The sequence below is a fragment of the Nicotiana sylvestris genome, chromosome 6, assembly GCF_000393655.2.
Source record: "Nicotiana sylvestris chromosome 6, ASM39365v2, whole genome shotgun sequence".
NCBI lineage: Eukaryota > Viridiplantae > Streptophyta > Magnoliopsida > Solanales > Solanaceae > Nicotiana > Nicotiana sylvestris.
In genome coordinates this window covers 96,626,318-96,653,414 of record NC_091062.1, presented here as the reverse complement: position 1 = coordinate 96,653,414, position 27,097 = coordinate 96,626,318, and the positions used below count along the sequence as shown (strand labels likewise).

General features: G+C 36.5%; 2 protein-coding genes across 3 annotated transcripts; both read right to left on the bottom strand.

Moving 5' to 3' along the window:
• Positions 1-16,278: 16,278 nt before the first annotated feature.
• On the bottom strand, positions 16,279-18,454 carry LOC104231471 (protein PHYTOCHROME KINASE SUBSTRATE 3-like). The gene has a single exon (XM_009784476.2). The coding sequence runs from the start codon at positions 17,824-17,826 to the stop codon at positions 16,432-16,434; it is 1,395 nt and encodes a 464-aa protein (XP_009782778.1). The 5' UTR covers positions 17,827-18,454; the 3' UTR covers positions 16,279-16,431.
• A 610-nt stretch (positions 18,455-19,064) lies between these two features.
• On the bottom strand, positions 19,065-25,748 carry LOC104231470 (probable methyltransferase PMT2). 2 transcript variants are annotated; one of them, XM_009784473.2, is made up of 7 exons: positions 25,664-25,748; positions 23,707-24,364; positions 23,190-23,400; positions 22,308-22,596; positions 21,344-21,733; positions 20,194-20,271; positions 19,065-19,677 (listed from the first exon to the last, which is right to left on the bottom strand). In XM_009784473.2, exons 2-7 carry the CDS (start codon positions 24,355-24,357, stop codon positions 19,443-19,445), a joined length of 1,854 nt encoding a protein of 617 aa, XP_009782775.1. In that variant the 5' UTR covers positions 24,358-24,364; positions 25,664-25,748; the 3' UTR covers positions 19,065-19,442. The 2 variants fall into 2 exon arrangements, with proteins under 2 accessions (XP_009782775.1, XP_009782774.1); XM_009784472.2 differs by lacking the exon at positions 25,664-25,748 and adding an exon at positions 25,496-25,651.
• Positions 25,749-27,097: the final 1,349 nt, after the last annotated feature.

Genomic DNA, 27,097 nt, shown 5'->3' with positions numbered 1-27,097 from the left:
CAGGATCACCCCAAGGCGATACACTAGGCCGAATAATACCCTTATCAAGCAATTCCTGTAACTGATCCTTCAACTCAGAAGGAGTCATACGATATGGAGGAATAGAAATGGGCTGAGTGCCCGGCAACAGATCAATGCCAAAATCAATATCTTTATCAGGTGGCATACCTGGAAGGTCAGCTGGAAACACATCGAGGAAATTCCGTACTATTGGGACTGAATCAACTGAAGAGGTATCAATACTGACATCTCTCACATAAGCTAAATACGCGTCACACCCCTTCTTAACCATACACTGAGCTTTAAGAAAAGAAATAACTCTACTGGGAGTGTGATCTAAAGTACACCTCCACTCAACACATGGCATACCTGGCATAGCCAGCGTCACAGTTTTGGCGTGACAATCAAGAATAGCATGATGGGGCGACAACCAGTCCATGCCCAATATAATGTCAAAATCTACCATGCTGAGCAACAATAAATCGGTTCTGGTCTCAAAACCACTAAGAGCAACCAAACATAACCGATAAATGCGATCCACAACAAGAGAATCTCCCAGAGGAATAGAAACTTAAACAAAGGAACTCAAAGAATCCCGAGGTACACCCAAATACGGAGAAAAATAAGAAGACACATAAGAGTAAGTGGAGCCTGGATCAAATAGAACCAATGCATCTTTGTGACAAACCAGTATAATACCTGTGATGACAGAATCGGAGGCAACAGCCTCGGTACAGGTAGGAAGGGCATAATATCTGGTCTGGCTTCCCCCTCTAGTTGGCTGAGCAGGTAGGGTAGCAACCGGTGTTGTGATCATAGCCTGAGAACTCTGCGAAGCGCGCTGTGGCTGAGAAGTCTGTGGAGGTGCACTCCTCCCAAGTCTAGGGAAATCCCTCACCATATGGCGTGTATCACCACACTCAAAAAACAAGCTCTAGGAGGACGTAGCAGTGGGAACTGTGCGGTAGGGGTACTCCAAGACCCCTGAACACCTAAAATACTATGTGAAATCTAAGATGCAAATTAAGCTGGCTGACTCACAAAACCTCTACCATGCCATACTCTTCCTCCAAAATAAGGACCACTGGGTCTCTCCAGTCTATGAGGTCTCCTTACTTCCCTATACCCTCTCTCCTGACCTCGTCTGTCCTCTCTCTCCTGGACCCATGTGTCCTCTACTCGGCGAGAGGTCCTCACCACCCGCTGAACTGGGACCACAGGCTGTGTCGCCATAATACCTGGAACCTGAACAATGAGAACTCGCTACTCTGGAGTGGGGTTGGTGGAAGTCTAGGTCCATTCCCCGATCTGTGAAATAGTTGGTACAACCTAAATCAACCTTACCTGAACTAATATACCAAACATGCTCAGGAACCGTGCTAACATCTCCTGAAGTACTGGAGTAGTAGTAGTAGTAGGCGTATCCGGTGCCTGGACTCCGTCTGGAACTGCTGGTGGCACTCCAGTGGCAGCTCGCGCGGGTGCTCTGGCTGCACCACGTGCGCATCCTTGGCCTCTACCCCGGCCCTGACCTCTAAGGGCTCTCGCGGGGGGCGTGGGTGCCTGATCATCTCTGGTAGTGTGTTTCCTCGCCATCGGTGAGAGAATAGAAGATAGAAGTATAGAATTGTGATATCAAAAATCTCACACGACAAGGAATTCAAATGAAGTGGAATTTTCCTAATGGTTATATAGCCTCCTGTAGGTAAGTACAGACGTCTTCGTGCTGATCCGCGAGACTCTAATAAACCGGCTTGTGATTCATGACTCCTATGAACCTAGAGCTATGATACCAACTTGTCACGATCCCAGTTCGCCCTCTGTGAACCATCATAACGGCACCAAGTCTCAACGACTAGGTAAGTCTAAATTGCGGAAGATAAACCAAATTGCTGAAATTAAATGACTTAAGACAGAATTAGAGTAATAAAACAGTGTTTAAAAGTGCTGCTCGACATACACAATATTTAACTCTCAAACCAATACATATTTCCAAGATCTGGAAACCCATGAATCACAAGCTAAGGATATTACATAGTGATCTAACTCCAAAATAGTCTAAAATAAGTAAATACAGAAGGACTATAACTACAAGAGAGAATAGAGAGAGACTCCTCAGTCTGCGGACGCGGCAGATATACCTCGATGTCTCCGAAGGGTCGCCTCGCCTCAAGGATGGTAAGTCTGAGTCAAGGTAACTAGATCTGCACATGAAAAACATGCGCAGAAAGGGCATGAGTACACCACGGTGGTACTCAGTAAGTGTCAAGTCTAACCTCGGTCGGGTAGTGACGGGGAAGGTCAGGGCCCTACTGAGGTTAAATAAAATATAAAGTTCAACAGTGTAGAACAGAACAGTTTAAATAAGTACCGCAATAAAAGTAACACAAGATATAAAGGGCAACAACAACTATTACACAAACAAGGTAAACACAGAAAGAAGTACGGTTCAGCACCAAAATAAAAATCGGGGATCTCCCAGAATACCGTCCTGTAGTCCAACTCATAGTGCATAGGGATCTACCGGAATCCCGTTCCGTAGTCCCAAATATAAATACCCAGTACTGGGGGAATCTACCGGGTGCATTCCCGTAGTTCCATATAACTGTGTAGGGGGATCTACTGGAATCCCACATCCGTAGTCCCAAAATAAACAGACAAGGAGGAGCTACCGGAATCCCACATCCGTAGTCCCAATGTAAATACACAGCAGCAACAGGAAAATATATAGAAATAGCAAATTTCATATTAAGGACAACAAGTGGTTCTAGCCAAGCATGTTGCACAGAATTCAGGTAAGGTAGTTTGACCAAATAAAGCAATTAAGTCACTTAGACATGCTTTACTAAGCTAACAACAGGCTTAATAGTGCAAGTAATAAAAACAGGAAAGGAAACATACTAGTAATTACTTAATGAAAATCGGATTTTCAACAATTAGCACAAGTAAGCGCTCGTCACCTCACGTACCAGGCATTTTAATTAACAGTAATACCAAATCCTAAGGGGAAGGTCACCCACACAAGGTTAGACAAGTCACTTACCTCGAATCAGCTCAATTATCAATCCGAAACCACGCTCTTGCCATGAGTACTCAACTCCAAATGGCCCAACTTTATTCAATTCAATTGCATAACGTAAATAACACTTCAAGTATCTGATTCTACAAAGAAATTCTAAGCTAATACGCAAAATTAGGTAAAATGACCAAAACGCTCATCGGGCCCACGTCTCGGAATCAAATAAAATTTATATTTTCAGAATCCTCACACTCTCACGAGTTCATGCATACCAAAATTATCCAAATCTAAGGTCAAATTCCCAATCAAAAGTCGAATTCTAAATCTAAGAACTTTCTTCCAACTTTTCCCCAATTTTCATCACCAATCCGAAATTAAATGATGAATTCATGTTTAGATTAATGGGTTACAAGCAAAAAAGAGTAAGGAATCGTTACCCAATTGATATCTCTGAATATTCCTCAAAATCTCGCTCAAATCTGAGCTCTCAAGCTCTAGTTTTGATAAAAATGGTTAAACCCTCAACTTTGAAATTCTATAATCTGCCCAGGTAAATCCTTCTTCGCGAACGCGGAAGGACCCTCGCATTCGCAAAGCACAACTTTGCTTGGCCCAGATTTCCTTCATCGTGAACGCGATGCCCCTGTCGCAAACGCGGTAGCAGCCTTCTCCCTCCTACGCGAACGCGGGACCCTCTTTGCAAACGAGTAGGCATACGACCCCACAGCTTCGCGAACGCGAAGCATTAAGCTTCCACAAGCCCCAGCTCCTCTTCGCGAACGCGAGAACCCACTCGTGAACACGAAGAAGGAAACTGGAACTGGAGACATGCTGCATTTTCTGTAATTCTCTAAGTCCAAAAATGACCCGTTGAGCATCCAAAACACACCCGAGGCCCCCGGGACCTCAACCAAACATGCCAACCAATCCTAAAACATCATTCAAACTTGTTCCAACCTTCGGAACGCTCAAAACAACATCAAAACACCTATTTTTCATCGGATTCAAGCCTAAGAATTTCAAAAACTATAAAAATACGCTTTCGATCAAAAGGTCTATCAAACCTCGTCCGAATGACCTGAAATTTTGCACACACGTCACATTCAACAATACGGATCTATTATAACTTCCGGAATTCCATTCCGACCCTCAGATCAAAATCTCACTATCGAACCGGAAACTTCAAAATTCGACCTATCGGTATTTCAAGCCTAAATTAGCTATGGACCTCCAAAACACAATTCGAACACGCCCCTAAGCCCGAAATCACCCAACGGAGCTAACGGAACCATCGGATTTCCATTCCAAGACCGTCTTCACATTGTTCCGACTAAGGTTAACTTTCTGACACTTAAGCTCTCATTTAGGGACTAAGTGTCCCAAAACTCTCCGAAATTCAAAACCGATCATCCCGGAAAATCAAAATAGTAGAATAAACTTAGAGAAAGCAGTTAATAGGGGATCAGGGCATAAATTCTTAAGACGACCGGTTGGGTTGTCACATGATCTGGATATTATTTTGGTAAATCCTAGAAAAACGCAAAACCTGATTTTGATAGAATTGTTGGTATTTTCGGAGGTCAACGAACTTGATGGACTCTGATGAGCTGGAATTTGGTGGGTCCATTGGAAACGAAGTTGTGAGAAAAACCCACTGCTTTAGCAGTGAATCATGGTGTTTTGGCGTTTTGAGTCCGCTTGAACTGTGTTTTGGACGTTTTTCTATTTTCTGGAAATTATTTTTTAATAATTTTAATTTATTTTTAATTCAATGGTGGTGGGGGTGACTCCCCATGATTAAATACTGATGATATAATAGGCTTACACATTGGCTATTAGTAAATAGACGTGTTATTGTATTAAATTCAATAATAGAGGTGTGGGATTTTATTGACTAGGTCTAACAAAGTATAATTGATATTGTGTAATGATATAATTATTTTGTAAGAAAGTGAAATCCTCTGTTTGATATCCTGGATGGCTAACGATTGGATTGTTTGTCATATTTGTGCATAAAAAATTTCTCAAATTTTAGTTTATGTTTTCATGCCCTACGTGATTACTAGTCTTGGATTTTCGATGAAACTCTGGTTGGAGGTTGTAACTAAGTGAAATATGAAGGTATTTTGTATGAGTTTTATATTATTGGCATGGCTTTTAAGTTGTGATCCATAATCTGCCATAAAATAATTTTATGAGCTACATGTATCTTCACTCGTAAATTGAGAATTTTGTGAGTAATAAATAGTTACCATTAAAGTGGTTTGTTTATTTGAATTCATGAAAAATTCTTAATAAATTTGTACATGTGAAATTATGTCTATTCATGGATTGAGCATTATGATTAATAAGTAGGATCCACAAAATAGTCTATTTATTTAAGTCATTGAAATCAGCTTAATGTACCATGAGAAAATTATCCTTGATAAATCTACATTAGTGGTGGAGGTTAACTAGAAAAAGAGTTTTATCTTTGGGTACTAGTGAAACCAACTCCACCCATGAGAAGAGATATTGGGGTTTTCGCCGAATGAGAGAAAATATAATATCTTAGGTTCTTGTGTATTTAATAAAAGGTAATTTATTGCAAAAGGAGATATATATTATGTATCCTAAAAATAGGAAAAACATAATATATGCCTTGAGATCATAGTATAATTATAAGGAGAATGGAAATCAATATCATATTTATTTTAATTCATGAAACTGCTTAAAACGGTTATTCTCCGAGTTTGGTTACACGCTGGTGGTCATGAATTTGACGAACTCCGATTGACCTGAAATTTGGTAGGTTCATTGAAAACGATCTAATGAGAAAACCTCACTGCTATGCAGTGAATCATATTGGTTTTCGGCATTTTCAGGTCATTTCGATGGCTTTTCAAGCAGTTTATTAAATTGAATTTGTTATAAATATGAAAAATTATTCTTTATATATCGGCTATATTTTTGTTAAATCTGAAACATCATGATTTAACTTGATATGATATATAGCAAGAATGAAAATCACATGGATTTAATCCTAAATACACCAAAAATAATTTATTCGAATTTGGTCAAGTTTTTGGCGATCGTGAATTTCACTATCTCTGAATGACCTGAAATTCGGTAGGATCATCGGAAACGATCAGTTAAGAAAACCTCACTGCGATGCAGTGAATCACATCGTATTTTGACGATTCGGGATCGTTTAGATGAGTTTTTTTGGAGGTTTGGCGGATTAAAAATGTGATTTACATACGATAAGTCATTCTTTCTATCATTTTATTTATGTCTAATCTGGAACATGATACACATGTTGATTTGACATGAATTGGTATATGATAAGAATGTAGGTCATATTTTAAATTCTTAAAAAAATTCTTAAAATAGTAATTTTCCAAATTTGGTCGCAATTTTTGGAGATTGTTTTTTTAACGATCTCCGATTGATCTGTAATTTGTAGGTTTATCAAAAATAGCCCAGTGAACAATACTCACTACTATGTAGTAAAAAACGTTAATTTTAGCATTTTAAGACTATTTAAATGGGGTATTGAGCATTTTTTTTAATTATAGAACTTAATCCTCAGAGAAAAGTTTGTGGTTGTGATAAAGTGATGATAGGAATTAACCCCTATGGTCTCGATTTTTATTTATAGTGAGATAATAAATTTACGTGTAGACATTAGGTCTTCCTCCATATCGGATAAATTTATTATGAATTCACTGGATATAGTTACTAGTTATTGATAACCTGTATTAACTCTCTATCTGAGTTTAAAGGGTTGAATCAATTTTATAACTAAAATACAATCATGATTAAGTGGTGATAGAAATATATTTCTATGATCTTCCATTATTAATTTCAAGTGATCAACAAAATTTACGCGTTGACTTTAGGTCTTCCTCCATATCAGATAAATTTGTTGTAAGCTCACTAGGTGAAATACTTGTAATTGATATCGTGTACTTACTCTCCATCTGAGTATACATGTTGGATTAATGGAACTAGAGTTATTAATTATGATGTTCACTTGACTTAAATTAACAGTATACTCTCCATCTGAGTTAGGTCTGTTTTAATTATTGGAGTGAATAATCTGGCATTACATATGTATGCTGGATGAGTAGTTCTTTTCCCATCAAAATTGCTATTCAAGATGCATGACATATATGTGTAGTGTGTTTAAAATTTTCGTATTAAAAGGTTATATAAAATTGACTGAAAATAATTGTATTGTCACGACCCAAAGTCCACTAAGGGTGATGATGGCGCCGGACACTACTGTCAGGGAAGCCAACTACAATTTACTAGCAATTTCTCATTTTAATTATTTTGAAATCATTTTCTTTAAACAAATAATAAACTCCGCTGGATAAACGAGGATGTCTTTACAAAATTTAACTACTGAAAAATCCCGTGATCATCCCAGAATTCGGTGTCACAAGTACATGAGCAATTTCTAGGAAATAATGTAATACAACAACCGTCCGAAATACAATATTGGATAGAAAGTAAATACATTAATTTGAAAGAGACTCTGCTGGCTGCGGGTCGTCTCGAGAAGTGCAGCTCACCTAAGTCTTCATAACAACCATGCTACTATGCCCACTAGACCATTATAGATGCATGTGCCTGTGCAATAAAAATGCACAGCAAGTGTAGTATGAGTAAGAAAACAACGTGTACCCAATGAGTATCTCGTCTAATCTCGAAGAAGTAGAGATGAGAGGTCGACTTCGACACTTACTAGTGGTCCAATAATAATATAGTAAAAATGGAGATCAGGGAATTTAATAAAACAACAATTATAATTCATAAAGCCAGATAGCAGGTAAACAACTTCCCAATAATTATGGATTTCCAAAGATTTACTTTTCATTATCTTTATCAATTTCTCCAGCCAGGAAAGGCAAATGTCAACATTTATAAATCTCAAGCAACAATACAAGCATGCGCATATCATGCCGACGTCGTACGGCCCGATCCAACATAACTGTAAAATGTGCATTGTCGAGGGTCGAACGGCACAAACCATAGATGCATCTATTACCCCACTCGCGAATCATACATGCAACGCGGTCAAATTTAAATAAACAATCACCCTGCTCGCAAATCATACATGCGACGCAGGTTCACATAGAAATACATGCTCAAACAGCCAATTAAGAATTTATCAGGGAACATTTATCCAAATAAAAGTCAATTCTTTTTTAACGATTTAAGAAAATGAAGGTTAATCCTTTTAGAAATTCATTTACCAATTCGATAGGATTTAAGCAATTCAACTGTCAATTAGATTATAGATATTCCAAGTATAGCATGCTTTTGGGTCCTAGGCTACCCGGACTTATGCATATTAGCAGCTACGCATGGACTCTCGTTACCTCATGCATACGTAGCCCCCACAAATAGGAGCACATAACCAATTATTTCACCTATGGGGACAATTCCCTCTTACAAGGTTAGAAAAGAGACTCACCTCACTCCGAAGCCTATATTCTGATTCAAGAACGCACTCAACCTCCAATTCGGAGCCGAACGATCCAAAACTATTCAAATAGGGTAAGAACTAGTAAATGCATGCTCAAAAATTCATATTCTAATTATTAAACCAATTTTCCAACCCTAAATGCAAGGTTCCTAAAATTCATCCTCGGGCCCACGTGCCCAGATTCTGAAAATTTTTGAAGAAAATTATTACCCATAACCTAAGGATCAAGAATATATGATTTTTACTCCATTCCCTAACAAATTTCGTGGTTAAATCTTGTTTTTACCAAATTCAAGATTTTTCATCTAAAACCCTTGATTTTCCCTAATTTTCACATGTTAATCTACCCAAAATCTGTGTATTTAACTTATGATGTGTAGAAATTACTTATCTCTTTGATGATGATGGAATCCCTCCTCAAATGTTCTCAAAAATCGCCTAAGGCCAAGTGGAAAATGAAGGAAATGGGTTAAGTCTCAGGATAAAAAGCTCTGAGTTCCAAACGCAGATGTCGCATTTGCGACAATTGCATCGCAAATGCGAAGCCTAGCCCACCCTGCACTGGTCGCATTTGCGACAAGTTTCTTTGCAAATGTGAAGGTAACAGCCTCGCAAAATCGATCCTTCATTCGCAAATGCGAACTTTCCCCTAGAAGCCCAGGCTCGCAAATGCGAACAGAAACTCACAAATGCGAGGTCGCATTTGCGACCAATGCGTCGCAATTGCGATCATACCAGTATAGCAAATCACTTCGAACTATCCCGGATCACACCTGAGCCCCCGGAGCTCCAAACTAAATACCCACACAAGTCTAAAAACATAACACGGACTTACTCGAAGCCTCAAATCACATCAAACAACGCTAAAACCATGAATCGCACTCCAACTCAAGCTTAATGAACTTTAAGATTTCAACTTCTACTTTCGATATTTAAACTCGTTAAATCACGTACGATTGACCTCAAATTTTGCGCACAAGTCATATTTGACATTACTTACCTACTCCAGCTTCCGGAATCAGATTCCGACCCCAATATCAAAAAGTCCACTTCCGGTCAAACTTCTCAAAAACCTTCAAATTTCTATCTTTAGCCAAATGACTCCAAAATGACCTACGGACCTCCGAATTCACTTCCGATCATGATCTCAATACTAGAATCACCATACAGAGCTATTCCCAGACTCGGAATCTCAAACGGACATTGATAACCCTGAAATGCACTTCAATCCAAACTTATGAGATTCTTCCAAAAATGCTAACTTCCACAATAGGCGTCGAAACATTTCCGAGTCTTCCAAAACCCAGTCCGTACATATGCCCAAGTCCGAAATGATCATACGAACCTGCTGGAACCTTAGAATCCCGATTTCGAGGTCGTTTACTCAAAAATCTAACCTTAGTCAATTCTTTCAACTTAAAGCTTCCAAAATGAGAATTCTCTTTCCAAATCAACTCCGAACTTCCCGGAATTCAATTACGACCGTGCGCACAAGTCATAATACCCGAAGTGAAGCTGCTCATGGCCTCAAACTGCTGAACGATACACTAGAGCTCAAAACCACCGGTCGGTTCGTTACAAGTATACTCTCCATCTGAGTTGGTTCTATTTATTTTTGAATTGTATAATTCTTGCATTATATAATATATTTTGCATGAATGATTATTTTCCCATCAAAATTTATTATTTGAGATACATGTATGTATATAAATATTGAATACAGTCTGAATTTTACTATTCAGTGTTTTGACTTATTATGATCTATTTAATATTTTTATCTTAACTCCATAATGACTTTATGCAATTTGTCGTATTACTTGTTAAAATTTTCTTTTAGTGATAAGACATTAATTTAAAGGATCCAATATATGTACCTTTCATTAAAAGGAATTTAATTCCGGTTTCTGGGCAAAATAAGAGATGGATACTTGTTTTATTTCTCGAATAACTCTTGAGTTATTGAGCTTGATAAACATTTTATCTCTTGTGGTACATGAATGCATGACCTTGTTATAATATATTAATGTCTCTCCTGAACAGAACAATATTAGTCTACCTCATAAGAGAATATGTTATTCAAATTTGAGTAAAACTTATCTGTGCACTTTTGTCTAAGTCATATTTATCCGGATAGGATTTCAAGTTGGTCAAGGATGGACCTTAAGGTTCATTGAAAGTAGAGGCACTACCAACTTGTAGATCCTGTTTGGAAGGAAATTTGGCTAAAGGTTGTTTCCCTTCAAAAGGAAATAAAGCTAGTGATAAGCTAGAATGAATCCATTCTGATTTGTATGGTTAAATGAACATACTCGTAAGAGATAGTTTTGAGTATTTTGTGATGTTCATAAATGATTGCTCAAAATATTAATATATTTATTTGAAGCACCGTAAGTCTTAATAATTTAAGCAATTCAAGGTTTTTAAGACTTGAAACGGATAAGCGCCAAGAAAATATATTAAGTTACTGCAATTTGATTGTAGTGGAGAGCACCTCTCTAAAGAGTTCTTTTGTTACTTATCAGAATAAGAGATTACATCTCAAATGACTAAACTGTAAACTCCATAATAGAGTGTTATAGTAGAAAGAAGAAATAAGTCTCTTTTGGACATGGATAGATTAATGACGTGTTATTCAGATTTGCCTTATTTATTTTTGGAATATTTCCTGGAAACCGCAAATTACATTCTGAATTTAGTTCCTTCTAAGTTAGTACCTGGGACATCTATAGAACACTGGACTGTATGTAAGCTCAGACTGTGGCATGTTCAGATATAGGATTGTCCTGCATATATGCTGAAAGGAAAAACGGATATGTAAGTTGGAACTAAGAATGGATAGGTGCATGTTTATTGAATATCCAAGAAAACGAATGGAGTTTTATTTTATTGTCCTAAAGAAAATAAGGCAATTGTTAAAAGAAATGCATTTTTCTAGATAAGGATTTTTTAATAAATCATGTTCCTAGAAGTAAACTATTTTTACAGGAACTGAGCAAAAAAATAACTAGATGTTCAAGAACATCAAAACCCATACGTCGGAATTGACGTTCCATTGCATTTAAAGTAGTGGGAGAATGTTAATAGACATTATATGCCTTTATCAAGTGGGAGTGATGTTTGTATAGTGAACACTATAGTAAGAAGTCACTAATATTTTAATACCGTAAGGTAATGAAGGTAATATTAGTAGTACTTCGCTGTAGTGGGAGAATGCTAAAGAAAATCATAGTTCGGTGTACACTCTTGGGATAGTTTCAGTAATAAGATCCCTGAATAGTTTAATATCAAACTAGATGATTACGACAAAGCACTACTGGACAAATATTGCATCAGAAATAACCTTTAATGGTCATGTAAAAGAATGCTTGAGAAAGTTGTAGATGCATGGTTATGAGTCTAAATGGGAGATTGTTGGGGCATATACTATTAATCATGCATTTGGATATAGTATATTCTAATAATTGTCATGGTTAAAAGTCTAAGTGAGAGATTGTTGGGATATATACTATTAACCATGGGTTTGGTTTAGATATAGTATTTATTATGGAATAATTGTTTATTCAATTTTAATAAAGTTTTAAATAGATCATATATTAGCATGTGTCTTTTGCTTATATAGTAGATGATTTAGTGTATAGAGTTTAGCTTATACACGGAAGATTAAATCATCGGTTTTTATAAGTATAAAGTTACAATCTAATAATGGAATTGGACAAACCATCATGGATGATTGTAGCACAAGATTAAATATGATTTATCTTGATTATGGGAATGATTTAATTTCAACTTCTTGTGCTAGTACATTTTGTATGTATTGAACGGATCAAGTAGAGATAAGTATTTTATACTAACTTAATAAAATAAACTCTCTAGCCATTAAATGTACTTATACTCTTAATCTTGATATAATTATTATTAGCTGTGTACATTATTATTGTTTTGATTTATTAAAAGGAGAGATTCTTTCGTGGGCCAATATGCCTAGTAAATTGGATAATAATAATGTACATTGGCGAAGTAATAGTTGAAGGAATCCATGTCTCGGTTTAGAGATTGATGATATGCCTTTATGGAAGCTTATAAGTTTTCATGTGTAAACCCGGCCGGTGGATTTTGTATCTGACACATGAAATAAGTTAAGCGAAAGTCTAAAGGAAATAATCTATAAATTAAATCGTCAGTAATTTATAGCCTGTTTGGCCAAGCTTCTTTTTGGCCAAAAGTGCTTTTTTGGGGGCCAAAAGCACTTTTGGCCAAAAATTGAGGTGTTTGGCCAAGCTTTTGGAAGGAAAAAAAGTGCTTTTGAGGAGAAGCAGAAGCAGTTTTGGAGAAGCAGAAAAAAGTAGCTTCTATTCAAAAGCACTTTTGAGAAAAATACACTTAGAAGCCGTTTTTAAAGCTTGGTCAAACACTAATTGCTGCTCAGAAGTGTTTTTCAAACTAATTAGCCAAACACAAACTGCTTCTCACCAAAAGTACTTTTGAGAAAAAAACTTTTGAAAAAAAGCACTTTTCAAAATAAGTTGATTTTTGCAGCTTGGCCAAACGGTCTATTAATTTAGTTGATTAGTTTCTGAATCTTAACACAGGGAGTTAAATAAGATTTAATGGATGAATTTCGAAATTGAATAAGGACTGCAATTACAGATTTTTAGTGGAATAATTCGTAATTAATTATGGTGGATATTAATTTCAAAAATTATAAATTAATTCCATAATTGAAAGCCTTGTTGTGATCCCTGTTGTGCCTAAATAATAGGAAATAAAGGAATCCCTTTTCTAGTGAAAAAGAAAACCTAATAGGTTTTAGAAAAGGGTATTAACCCTTAAAACTTGTGCTATAAATACATAAGGTTTTCCACCTAGATGAGGAGAAAAAAAGGTGGCCGAATTTTCAGCCTTTTTCCTAGAAAAATTTTACCCATATGAAATTACTATTTCCGGATATTATTTGGGTAACACAATAGAAGATCATGGAACGTTCGAAAATCGTGATCGTGGTGATGCTGGAGATTTCATTGAGTTGTTGTGGAATTGGATGCTCACATGATAGAGGAGCTTTGTTCACGCTTCAAGAGGTAACCCGTCCATTTATGCTAGTTGTCTAGATTACATGTGATTTTGATACTGGGATTGCTTCCGCTGCTTATTATAATCCTTCAATTATTTCATCTCTATATTATAACCTCATCAATATAATCCCGAGATAACTTGTTCCGGATCAAATGACCCCTAATGTTTTTTAAGTTACCATAGTGAACTAAACATGTAATTCATGTAGTCCATTTAGACCTGATTAGATGTCAATACATATAAGTCAATCTAAGTTAAAAAGGTAAAACAGTGAACTGATAAGAGATTCATTTAAAGCAAGATTGTCCGAATGAACTAGTACTTGAGTCGTCCTCAAACCTTTAACTACGACATTGATATCCAACTCCTAGTGGTCCTTCCTTTGTACAAAACATTCCCATAGCTAGGCCTACAATTTTATTAATGCTACCTCTACGACTAAAGTAATTTCCACACTCAACTTCACTGCTAGATATAGTCGACACAATTTTACAGTCACAGGTATAGTACTCTTTGCCAGATTTTCAATGCTCTACACTAATTGACACTTAGAGCAAATTCCACCTACATCCAGTTGTTGCACAACAAAAATCCACGGAAATTAAATATTTAGTTTCATGTCTTCTTCCTGCAATTAAGGCCAAGCATTTTCACTATCTTCTTTATAACTTTGTTGACAATAACCGCATGGCTCCGACTGCTATTTATTTGACCTGTAGTTTCTTTTTTTAGCATAATTCATATTGGAAACTGAGAACATCCAAACCTCCAGATTAGGTAAGTATTTATAGATTATGTTACGAGGAAAGCACAAGTTGTTAGAGTAAGTCACCCAGAAACCACCATAACATTTACATGATATAGGCCGTTTTGAGCCAAATTAAATTTCGGACAATTTTCCTTATCTTTACACTTTATATGTAGTTTATTTACCTTATTAACTTCGAGTTGTGATACATTCTTCATGACCAAAAAATCTCCATCTCAAAATTACGTATTATATTGTCCCTCATCAAGATTTATGGGCTTATCAGAAAATTCACCATGTGTTACCATTATCATATGAGTATTTATGGCCTACAACCGGCCATAGGCTTCTTACGTGTACGTTTCCAAACTACAGGCAAAGACCGTAACATAAAGAGTTATTTTTCATCATCTCGATACTTGTTCAATCGAATCATTGGCTTTAATACCAGGTTATTGGATTATTTAAGTCAGGCCAAAGACACTCTCAACATTGTCCAATACTATCTTTTTTTTCAAGTTCTTTCAAAAGGTTTCGTATCATTAAAAGTATCTATCATGTCACATGTAACTTCTTTTTTCTTATTTACTTTTTGTTTGCACACTAAACACAAGGATCTCTTAGAGTTATTGCAAGCAGAATTTCAGCCTAGACGACTGTTTGGTGAAAACGAGAGAAGAGGACTTAAATAGACAACCCCATCTTAGTTGTTGGATGGCTACAAAATTAAATGTTGGTATCCAACACATTTAGGCCGCATGACAGTCATGTGGTTTTGTCATTCGGATTGACATTACTTTTTCATCTTCCAATTATTTATAAAACCCATTCTATAATTACGATGTGTATATAAGATCAATTTTTTATATATTAGATATTGAATTCTCTTGTTTTCTCTAGCGTTTATATTTGTTTATTTTTTGAATCTCATAGTGAAAATCCTGGCTCCACCTCTACTTTACACCCCTTACATCAAATCTCATTTGCTTCTACATTTTTGGATTCGTTAACAGATTGAACACATGCTAACTTTATTCTTTACAAACCCTGTCGAGAACCTATGGAATTTCCTATGGGGTGCATTCAAATAGGACAATTGAAACTCTAAACTATTAGTTTAATGTCTCAAGATGCTTTGTCAACTCTTATCTTATTCTATTTGTTTTGTCTAATATGTTGGTTGACTCAATCTTCTTTATTAAATCCAGTATCCAAATGGTAGAACCATTGTTAGCTGAGAGTAAAATGCGAGGTGCCGCATTTTTTTTATAGCGTTACTGTCCGATCCAACCGCTCGCTCGATTATTCTACTGTGTATATCTACTACCTCTCACCTGCTACATATTCTACGTAGACACTATGGAATTCTTCAAGTTGCATGACTGCACGTACCCAACCAACTTTGTCAGTTATTTGACATTGTTCATTGAGACAAAGTACAGAATTGCAAAGTCTCAAACCTAAAAGTTGGTTATGGAAAAAAGAGAAAGCATCATCAGTTAAAAGTCCAGAGGTGTATCTCATTTTGAAGCAAGATTCTGTTTAGGTAGGGCCTATGGGTGCATGCCAACTAAAGGCTTTGGAATTACTGACTCTTAAACAAGGCAAACCTGTCTGGAAAAAAAGTAGCTTTATTTCTATTTGATGGTCAAATGGGATGAACACCAACTACATTATCAGGTGACACAAAGGAAAGAAAAACATAAAACAACCAAAATACCTTTTTCCTTTAGACAAGGGTGGCCTCAGGTCACAGCTTTTAAAATTTCTATAATCTAAACTGGGGCTTTATTGCCTCTTATTTTACAAACTTATTTGCTTTCATGTATTGTGGCTGCTGTGTCTTTTCTTGGCAAAAGAGATACTTATATAAAGTACATAACAAGATAAGTAGGAGCTGAGTAGCAGTTAAAGTGGAAGACAAATTAGCTAAAATAATCAAAATAATTCCCCCACTAGAGAGACAAGAAAATAGCAATTCATTACTAAGATATTACATAGTACAAACTTGTAAAGTTTACCATTTTATTCAATTCTCTTATTCAACATGAAAGTACTACACTGGCAAGTGAAACCACTATACTAATTAGGGTGGAATCATCGCACGGTTAACCATTAACCGCGCTGGTGATGCTTAGCCTTCTCACCAGTTTTGTATACAGTTTCAACCACACTAACTGCTTTGTTGCTCTTGCAACCTAAAAGCCCACCTGGATGGGTTTTCTGACCTTCTTTGCCAACTGTATACTTGGTATTGCTGTTTTTATTGGCTGCATTAATCCTTGAAGTAGTATTACCAGCAATGCTAATCCTCTTCTCATCATAATCAGAGATAACTGATGAGTAATCTGCAGCACTTGCTGTGATAACACTCCACTCAATACTGGCCTCACTTGGTGCATGCTGAGTTGTAATTGTTGACATGCAGCCAGCCGGCACATAATTATCACCAGTAGTTTGTGAATTCATGTGTCCATATCCACTGCTGGATATATTCTCAATCTCGAATAGATCAGAACTAGCATCGCTAGCCATGTCATCGCCAACTGTACTGCTTCCAATGGTTGTAGTAGGGAGGTCTTCAACTTTAGGAATGGCATCCCAAGTTAACATGGAGAGCTTCCTCTCTAAATTCACTGATATGTCTCCTTTTCTCATTTTATCAGAGCCAAACACTTCAAGTGATTTTCTTTGCTCTTCGATGCTTGGATCTTGATCATCGACGTGTTTTTTGACTACGCTCAACTTCTCTCTCATGGAAGGGACAGAAGTTAATGCCAACTTACTTACTTTTCCATGTCCTATGGTTTCATCCACATAGACTGCTTTTTTGTCCAAACAAGGTCCTTGGCAACCGAAGCTAGCAAAAAATCTCCTTCCTGTCATCTTTTTCTGCTTTGTTTGAGATCTACTTCTCTGAAGATTTTGTAACAGTGCACTTTGGCTATTAAAACTACTTGCTTTAGAACAAATACTTGGAGTTCCTGTCTGGAAACTGGGTTTCAGGTGGGGCAGATCAACCATCCCTTTGTTCATCTGCCCCCCATACTTCACCCCAGTTGTAGGGACAGCTCCATAATCCAGTTTCATGCTGAAGTACTTATCAGCTCCGAATATGTTAAGTTCCCCATCTTTGGACTTGGTTCTTTCTTGGTGTTTTGGAGTACCCAGAGAAGCCTGTTGAGGAAAAACAAATGCAATAGTAGAATCTTGTACAGGGGGACCTGTGGTCTTAAACGCAAAGTTATTTTCTTCTTCAGCTTTGAGATAAGAAGAAAAAGAATCAACGCGAAGATTGGCAAGGTTATCTCGAGTGTTATCTGAGGATGGTTTAATAGTAGCTCTTACTGAACTCACAGAAAAGGCGGTCTCAGGTGGTGAAAAAACAGCAGGATAAGGATATTCATAAGCGCCCCCTAGTTTGTGTATAAAGCTCTGATCTTCTGGGTTGCTGAGGTAACAAGAAAATGATTCTACGCGAAGGCTGGTTGAATTATCATCGGTTTCCATGGAGACAAAATGCTTCAGGTTTCTTTTTGTCTGATGAAAAATTTAAAGAGAGTTTGAGGCAGAAGCAACAATTGCTCTTATAAGTGTGGAAAGAGTTTTATGACAAGCTTTGAGACAGGAAGCAACAGAACAAATTTGACTCACAAAAAAAGCAGCTTACCGACAAACAAACTATGAAAGACGTACAGCAAAGATTGGAAAGATCATAAGCTAATGTAAAATCGAAAGGAGATCATAGACTTGCATCAAGTAGCAAAAGGAAAAAGGTTGTGAAAGCTATAGATCAAAATCCTGATTCAGTGATTTGAGAGAAGCTATTGTTTTTCACTTGGTTTCTTTACAAGCAGCCCTATATAACATGGCTCTTTCTTGGAGCCTATGGGTTTGTATAGCTTTAAGATGGTGGATCCTACATGTTTGGAGAAGCATAATATTTGACAGTCTTGTCACTTCATTCGAAACTCTCACACGACATATAATATCTGATTTTACAGTACCTCTGATGTTTTTGACTAATGATAAGATCTTCCATCTTTTGACATTAACAAATTGCAGTTTAAATGGTCAGTATATCAATAAGAAAGTATGGATATGGATCCATGTAAAATATGTAATAAATGTTAATGGGGTCTAGAAATTGGCTGCAGATTAAGAAGTGGCTCGAAAGAAAACTCAGAAAAACAAAAATAAAATTCCACCACTCATTCAAGTGAGCCCTAAAGTAGGACACCAGCATTAGCGTCATAATAAATGCTGATAACTTGAAATTCTATTTCCTAATACTATATCTACTACCTTCATGATTTATGTAGTTCAATCATTTGGTTGCTCTTTGGCTGTATCAAGATTACAGGTTGATTGTACATTAATGTTTTCTTTTGTCTCTACTGTTAGATATATGCCAAGGTGGCTAAGAAAGTACAGCAACAAACAATGGAAGAAAATATTGGAGCAGGTGCTTGCATCTGTATTCCTTTACTGAGTTGAATTGAATTTGAACACTCAATCGGCTACATCTGAAAGAGATTGTTTTAACGGCTTGATCCCGCGACTTACTGGTGATATGGTAGTAAATTTTGCCGTTGCGTCAAGGCTCTTCCTCTAGGAAGCCACAGTAAGGATTTGATTGACTAATCATGTGCTTTTATATTTTGTTATCCCAAAGCGCGTCTTGGCATCATAGTATCCGATAAAGAAAAGATTACTTTGAGAATATCTAAAATATTCATAACATCAAAAGAGAGAACTTGATCTTTTACCATAAAAGTTCAATTTACTTGGCTGGAATCACAGCAAAATTGCTGAAAAGATATGATACAACCCATGAATGAACTAAAGAAATAAAAGCAATAATGCTAATGATAATAAGCAACAATAAAAAGGAAGCCTAGTAAGAAAATAAACTAGCCATGAGTAACCTACTCATTTTCTGTTCTGCAACTGTCAAAATGGAAAATGAGAAATGGTTACCATGACAATTATCAGACTTCTGTGCTTCATTCATCAATCTGAACTCCAGTGGTAAAAGAATAATATTAACTCTGGCAATGAACCAAATACTGCAGCATCAGCTGCTCTGCTATTATCTGCCAAAAATGCTGCTAAGCCAATGCTATTCACTCTGAGACAGTTGACTTGTTATCCCCTACAACCCAATATTTTTTAACAGCAAATAGCACCTTTTCAGGGATCAGAGGACCATCCTCATGATCCACCATTTTTATGTTCCACCTCATACCAGACGCAATTCTTTTCACTTGAGTGAGGACATCTACATGGTCTCGCAATATGACTGCACCTTCTGGTCTAAGAATCCTATCCATCTCTAGTAAAATGTCTTCAGCATTACATCTGCATTCACATATGGCATAATTAGAAAGTTTAACAAGATCTAACTTGAAGCACGTATTGGTTGAGTGTTCTTTATTGAATTATCATCGCTGAAACTATTATGACAGGTATGGATGGACATTGACTAATTATTTTCCCCCTTGTGTTCAAATTTTCGGATGAAACATAAAAATATGGCAAACATCTCCTTTCTATGTGGATGTTCCTCCTCACCCTATTATCACAGGAAGTTGGCTCCCATGAAGACTAATTTCTCCACAAATTAAATTAAAAAGATCTAGCTTCACGTTACGTTACACTAAGGTGATCTGCACAAATAGAATCATTTTGCACCACTTTTAAAATTTATTCCCAGTTAAGAAATTTAAGAACAAATAGCTTTCGGGGTATAATGTTGATATACTAGTCTTGCCGGATTGGCAAAATTGACATAATCATAAATTTTACCTTGTTCATACATGAATTAGTGTAAAGAATTATACCTTATTCATATATGAATTAGTGTAAAGAACTTACTTGTCTTTGTATAAGCTGAAAACTCCATTTCCATGAATAAGGTCATATGTCCGAGGATATGTAGAGAAGGCTTCACACCTGAATCCAAGGTCGGAAAGAAGGTTAACTAAGATATATAAAAGATACTTCTAGGGGAAGGCAATGTCAGAAAAGAGAAAGAACGTAAATCGGATACTAGAAGGAGGGAGAGAAGGTTTAGTTTATCAATTTGTAATTTCAGCAATCACACACTCAAGATGCGATGCAAAATCTCCATATATTAGAAGTCAAAACTTAAGCTACCATATAGAGTTCAAGTACGAGGTGGGAGTACTCTAGTCAAGAGAAGATGTAGGCCAGTCATGTTCTAAAAGACAAAAGAGAATGCTGAAACATGCAAGCTGGTGACTGGGAATACTATCTTTGATGTTTATATGAAAGGGCATTACAATTTTAGCCAGAAGCACTAAAGGTCAAAAGCACACTAAAGGACCTAGATATTGCCAGAGTCCTAAAAGCTAACTCCACAAGTTGATGAAAAAATGGTTGGTGCAAGTCTTCCCTTCGCAGGGAAATCTATATTCCTCTTCTGTATGAAGGTATATACAGAATGCTGTTATCAGTAACAGGTTCAACCTTATGCTGGCTGAGGACTTTCAATACTCATTGTAGGGAAGCATTAACTACTCAGTGGTAAAATAGTGGAAACTTGATGGCATGACAATTAACTGGTGGGAAAGAATGTAATGAGAAAGATCCAAAGGCAATTTATTTATCAGTATCGGAGTGAAAGATTCGAAGAGAGGAATGGAATAGAGGATTCGTACAGCCGACCAAACTAGTTTGGTAGTGAGGAATTCCTTGACTGACTGAATTAAGAACTTTAACCTTGGGATAATCACAGATAGATGATGATGTGGTAGCTGCTTAATTGGACAATAATTTCTAAAAGTTCCATGCCGAGTGTTCTAATGCAATCCCAGCAAAATTAAGAAGGAAACAATCTTTCGTATGAAATATTGCTAACAGCCAAAATGAATTATCAAACTTTTCACATGTTCGCTTTCCACAATCCACCATCAAAAAGACAACTAACAAATAGATGGCAATGATGCTAGAGTGCAATGAGAAAAAAAAAAAAAAAAAAAAAAGAGAGCTTCAGAAAGTTTACCAATCATGATATATTCCAATCAAGCCTCGTTCATATATAACTCCAAGAGTGTCTTGTTCAGCTATATTTGGAACAACATTCATGACCCATAACTTGGGTGATTCAAGTGCTGCAGCAAAACTTCCTAGGCCAGCATTCATATCCAGTATATTTCGATACCTCCCACTGTCGACGATTTTATTAACTCTCTTATAAGAATTCACATGCTTTTTCCATAACTTGTTGTCCTCCTGGAATGACTCAACAGATAATCCAGGGACAAATCCACTTGCTATTCTCGGAGGAACAGTATTAAGTCTCTGTGGGAACGGCTTAAGTTCCCCACCAGCAACTTCGTCTGAATTAGTTGTCTGAGGATAAGGAGTTACACATGCCTCCATCTTCTTATACCTAAAACCCTCGAATATTGGTTTAATATTGAGTACTTAGAAGGGCAATCAACAATCAAAAGATCAAATGTATCACCAAATCAACTTATTCAAACATAAACCTCAGATTGTTGGTGGATATTCAAAATGTTATGCACTTCAATGTTATAAAAAGTTTCTGTTTTCCATAGAACAATCATTCACCAGATATCTTTGTGGTTTCAACATCCTTCATTTACTCCACAATTACTGAAGCAGGAACATAAAACTATTTTTTGGCATGGAAAATTCAGACCAAAATTAGCAAGTCCTTGCAGGCATGGACATAACGACTACAAGACATAGAACATGGCAACAAGAAGCAACATTCACATACATATATTACTGAAAACTAAATCTACCACAATATAATCACATTGCTTTACAACTCAAAGTCAATTGTGACGCAAAGAAAGTGACTAGAATCTTAAAGCAAGTACTTGAGACTTTATCTAATATGCCTCAACAGAACAAGGAGGAAGAAAGAAGACAATCTCCATCACTTTGGTTATTTAAAATATTTATAGAATAATATATTGTAAGGTGCAAGAATTTACCAGACATTTTCTGCATTCGAGGATTCACATAGAGTTACACGAGAATCACGTTCCCTGCAGTACTCATTGTTTACTCTTTTTCTCCATATGGCAATCTCACCTTTCTCATGCTTCTTTTCCCAGCAGAGAAGTTCAGCTATTTCTTCAATCTTTCTCTGTTCCTCCTCCAACTCCTCTTTGGGACGCTGCCACGCTTGATAATTATTCCGCCAGTTAATTGGAGGACCTGAAAGTACCCAGTAGCCCCCTGGTCTGAGCACTCGGTCGACTTCCATCATGTACTGTCCATCTGCAAAAATGTAGAATTTTGTTAGGAAACAAAGAAACAAACTGAAGCGAAAAATTAATCACTATAAGAAATCCCCAAAATACAAGCACCCAGTCATATATCCTTGACTCTTTCCTGAGAAGATAGCTGCCCCAAGATTCCTTGCATATGTCAATTGTCCAGTTTTTTACCCATATTTTCAAAGAACTTAAAACCTTTAACCTTTTAAATTAAATCCTGGATCATAGCTTGTGTACTAACTCTTTCTTATTAATGAAATCCTTTCTCCACCCAAAAAAATCCCAAACAAAACATCACATCGATACGAATACTGGTACAGATACTCCGCGTTCAATTTGCTTGTTAGAGTTACCATTAACCAAATGAGAATTAAATATTGATTAAAAGGAAGAATATAAAAGACACAAGGTAACTTTGGTTTTTCAAGATTAGCGAAACTTTTGAAAAAGATGATATTCAATACAGGATGTAATGAACAGTGAGCCGGTGATGTTATCCTGCATTTTGGTGACTAGTGCAAGAGAAGGAGCCATACATTAATACAAGCAGTACAAGGCACAATAAGGAAAGTCTGCAAAGGTACTGATCCTTACCATTTGCACCCCACGGAATCAAACAACGTGAACAATGAGCCATATCAAAAGCTCTAGATGGATATGGTAATTTTATGGTTCCAAGCACACCAATAACTGCGGGAACACCTCTTTCCAAAGCAAATTGAACTTGAGATTCATGCGAGTCCCTTGGTGCGAACGACATGGTTAGAACATTCTTCTTGAAAAGGTATGCACCCCAACTTGCAACCTAGGATGCCGCATGACATTACAAATTTCAAACTGGTACACAATCAAACACCAGCTTGATGGAAAACAGCAACAACATTAAAAATAACAGAAAAACAAAGAAACTAAACTATACAAAGTACCACTTGTAGTCATGATCTTTAACTTGTATAAAAAATTAAGGAATTCATGGAACGAAACTACTAGATAGATAAAGCAATGGAATATCTGAAGCAACGTATTATCCGTAATGAGTGATATCTGGAACTTCAAAGCATTAAAGCCTAGTAAAAATTAATGCAGAATATTGTGGAAAGATTTGACTCACCCCACATCCGGTGTCCAATGCAGTTCGCACTGTACCATTGTCTATTGGGATCACAGAAGCAAGTTGATCAATATATGCATCTGCTCCATTAGGGAACTGTGTACCACCCCCTGGAAATCTAAATACATTGCCTTCATATTGGACCCAATTTTGCACTGCTTTCTCAATTGTTAAGCTTTTGTATGGTGCATTTGCAAAAGGTACATAGTCACGACTCTTTGGCCACGGAAAAGGAGTCACATATCCTTTTGGGGCTGGAATGAGACAATGCAGTTTCTCTTCCTCCGGAGGACAGTGTCTCTCCCTATAGTTCATATTTTCTCGAGGAAATGTCATTGCTCGCATTTGATCGTGACATGGTGTGTAATCAACATATTGCTCAGCACATGGCTCAATCTCCTTGATTTCTTGGTTAGGATCATCGAATGAGCTACTTTGATTCCCATGGTGTGTTTCATACTCCAAATTAGGGAGGATGCCACAGTCCTCTGCCTTCTTTGTTATCTCAAGAGCTATGCTATCTCCCTTTCCGAAACCGCTTTTTTGCCACACTCCTAGAAGATAGAAAAAACAACAAAGTCCAGCTACAATAAATAATGATGATAAAGGGCTTCTACTTCTGTTATCCCCTGGATTTCCTTTTGTTGCCATGGTCCACCTGGGATTGATATTTCAGATTTCAGACTAATTTGGAAGCAACACTGAAGCATATAAAATGATGCTCAATGAATTATACTCGAACGAAAAAAAAAATCAATAATGATATAGAAGAAGCAAGAGGCATGAAGTTGACTATTCCCTACTATTAGTGAAAATATCTTTCCATGAAAAATATGATTAGGCAATTAAAAGTTTCCGGCTCACACTTTTACATTAGCATGTCCACCACCACCTGCAGGTTTCCTATTTCTTTTCTCTTTTTTTTTTTTTGGGTGAATTTTTGTCAGCCCTCTCCCATTTTGTGCTTCTTTCTTTTCTGATAGAAGTACTTATTGTGTACAGCGAAGCTTGCGTATACCCATCTCTATGACGATAGGACATAATACATACTCCTCTATTTCAACTTAGATGATACATTTTTCTTAAACTCCGTGCCGAGTCAAACTAACTCATCTAAATTGAAACATGGAGTAATTAAAACTCTCATCTACCCCAATAATTTTTGTAGGTCATCCTAAATGGGGATATAATGCCAAAATGTAGATGCTATGTTGTGTCGAAACAGAAAATTATCCAAGTAACTGCATTTAAAAGTGACTTTCCTATGGATAAAAGGAGAAAAGGCACATGCTTTCCATCCCCAGTAGTATATTAATTGCTACCACGCGTTCTTCTTCGGGCTATTTTCCTTTTATCCTGGACATGCAATGCAACGATGGAGCAACATAGTAGATGAATCCAGACAAAATTGGAATTGTTGTTTTGACTTCTCAACTTGAAGATCTCAACAAGAAAAAGAAATTGAATCACATCAAACAAAGGCATAAAATCCGAGGTTAATTGAATTAATAATACACGAATCTGAATACAGGAACCAACAAATATTCACTCAGTACATACCCATCAAACTTCACAAATAAGCACTATATCTCCTATTGTCACCAATAGATATAACACACACACAAAAAGTAATCCAAGGAGAAGAAAATTAGTAGGAAGCACCAATCATTATAATGTTGCACCTCTTAATATACTTTTAGAAAAGAAAAAAAATCTTTAAATTTCCTATGCAAATACGTAGGTGCACGTAATCCCATATAAATGCATTTGCATTACAAAAATATCTTACGAATCTCCAAAAACAGCAATATTGCAGTTCCAATTTGATTAAATCATTGTGTCAACGAATATAAACACCAAGCTCTTTGTCAAAAAATAAATAACAAAAAAATGCTGTTCTTTGTTTTGAATTTGGTTAATGGCAGAGAGGGGTAGGAACGGGAAAGATAACACTTACGTCGGATTCTAAGAAGTCACCAATTGGACAAAACCAAATCCGATGTTTGCAATGATGGGGAGTGATTTTTGTCGTCCATAAACTAATTGTCGTGTCGATTATTAAAGAAGGAAAAAAAAACCAAATTTCCCGCGAACCAGGGAATTCATGTTTCCATCTCAACCAATTATATCTTTCACTTATTTTTTTCTTAATTAAATCTAGGTAATTTATAACCCTTGGTAATAATATAATTTCTTCGTGTCCCCCAAATGAGAAGGTGAATGTTAAATAATCTAATTTTCGTTGGGAATTCAAATTCTTGAAATAACATTTAATATAGTTAGAAACTGCATTAAAATAATCTAGATCATAATATCTTATAATAAAACTTTTTGAAATTGCGACAGAAAAAATTATTTGACTTCTCAAGTAGCATCAGGTGGGGTACAAATTAGTTATACCTCCTTTATAGTGAAAATTTTATGTTAACTTCTATTACTATTATTATTATAAAAGTCAAGTCCCTTTCTTCTCATTTCTTCTACCTCGTGGCACTCCCACCTCCCCAAAGTTTATTTTTAGAAACACAGTACTCCCTCAGTTTCAATTTATGTGAACATGTTTCACTGGGCACGCAGATTAAGAAAAAATGAATACTTTTGGAATTTGTGGTCCTAAACAAGTCAAACGGGGACCCAGAATATTTGTGTGGTTATAAAAGTTTCTCATTATGGGCAGAATTGTAAGTTTAAGCTAAATCGTTACCAAATTTAGAAAGGGGTCATTCTTTTTGGAATGGACCAAAAAGGAAATAGGTTCACTTAAAATGGAACAGAGGGAATATTTCATTTTATTAGTTACACACAAGACTAGAGGTGGCAAAATGGTTAAAAGAAAACAGTTATTCACCCATATTATCCATCGAAAAATGGGTTGGATAATGAACCATCTAAAAACCGATCGAATATGGATAAAGAACCATATTATCCACTTAGAAAATAATTAACCAAATAGATAACCAATGGATAACTAATATGTTTAACTTTGACATTTGTAAAGCCTCAAATTGGGGTTCCTCATGTTTGGAACACTAGGAATTCTCTCATAAGTGAACATATTTAAGAAGCCATGGATAATATGGATATCCATATTATCCGCCGGATAAACTCGTTTTTATCCATCTCAAATATGGGTCGGGTCGGATAATTTATCCGATATTTAAATTACCCATTTTAACCCGCTCTATCCTATCCGACCCGCCCGTTTACCACCCTACACAGGACTAACAACATGGCGGTGTAATAGCTAGTACAACCTGCTTAAGGTGTCGCCTCTCATTGCACAGTTGATATCATGTGTTTGTAGTGATAAATTAAGTATGGATAAGAAAAACTCTCAGATTGAAATTAAACTACAAAATTTGACGAGCGCAAAACACACGCTTAAATTGTG

What these genes read in the sequence shown, in the direction of transcription:
- LOC104231470 (XM_009784473.2), bottom strand. Translation starts at nt 24,357, where the DNA reads ATGGCAACAAAAGGAAATCCAGGGGATAACAGAAGTAGAAGCCCTTTA. An exon ending in CATTGGACACCGGATGTGGG is followed by an intron (nt 23,401 to 23,706) that starts GTGAGTCAAATC and finishes GCGGCATCCTAG; the next exon opens with GTTGCAAGTTGGGGTGCATA. An exon ending in TCGAATGCAGAAAATGTCTG is followed by an intron (nt 21,734 to 22,307) that starts GTAAATTCTTGC and finishes CGAGGGTTTTAG; the next exon opens with GTATAAGAAGATGGAGGCAT.
- LOC104231471 (XM_009784476.2), bottom strand. Translation starts at nt 17,826, where the DNA reads ATGGAAACCGATGATAATTCAACCAGCCTTCGCGTAGAATCATTTTCT.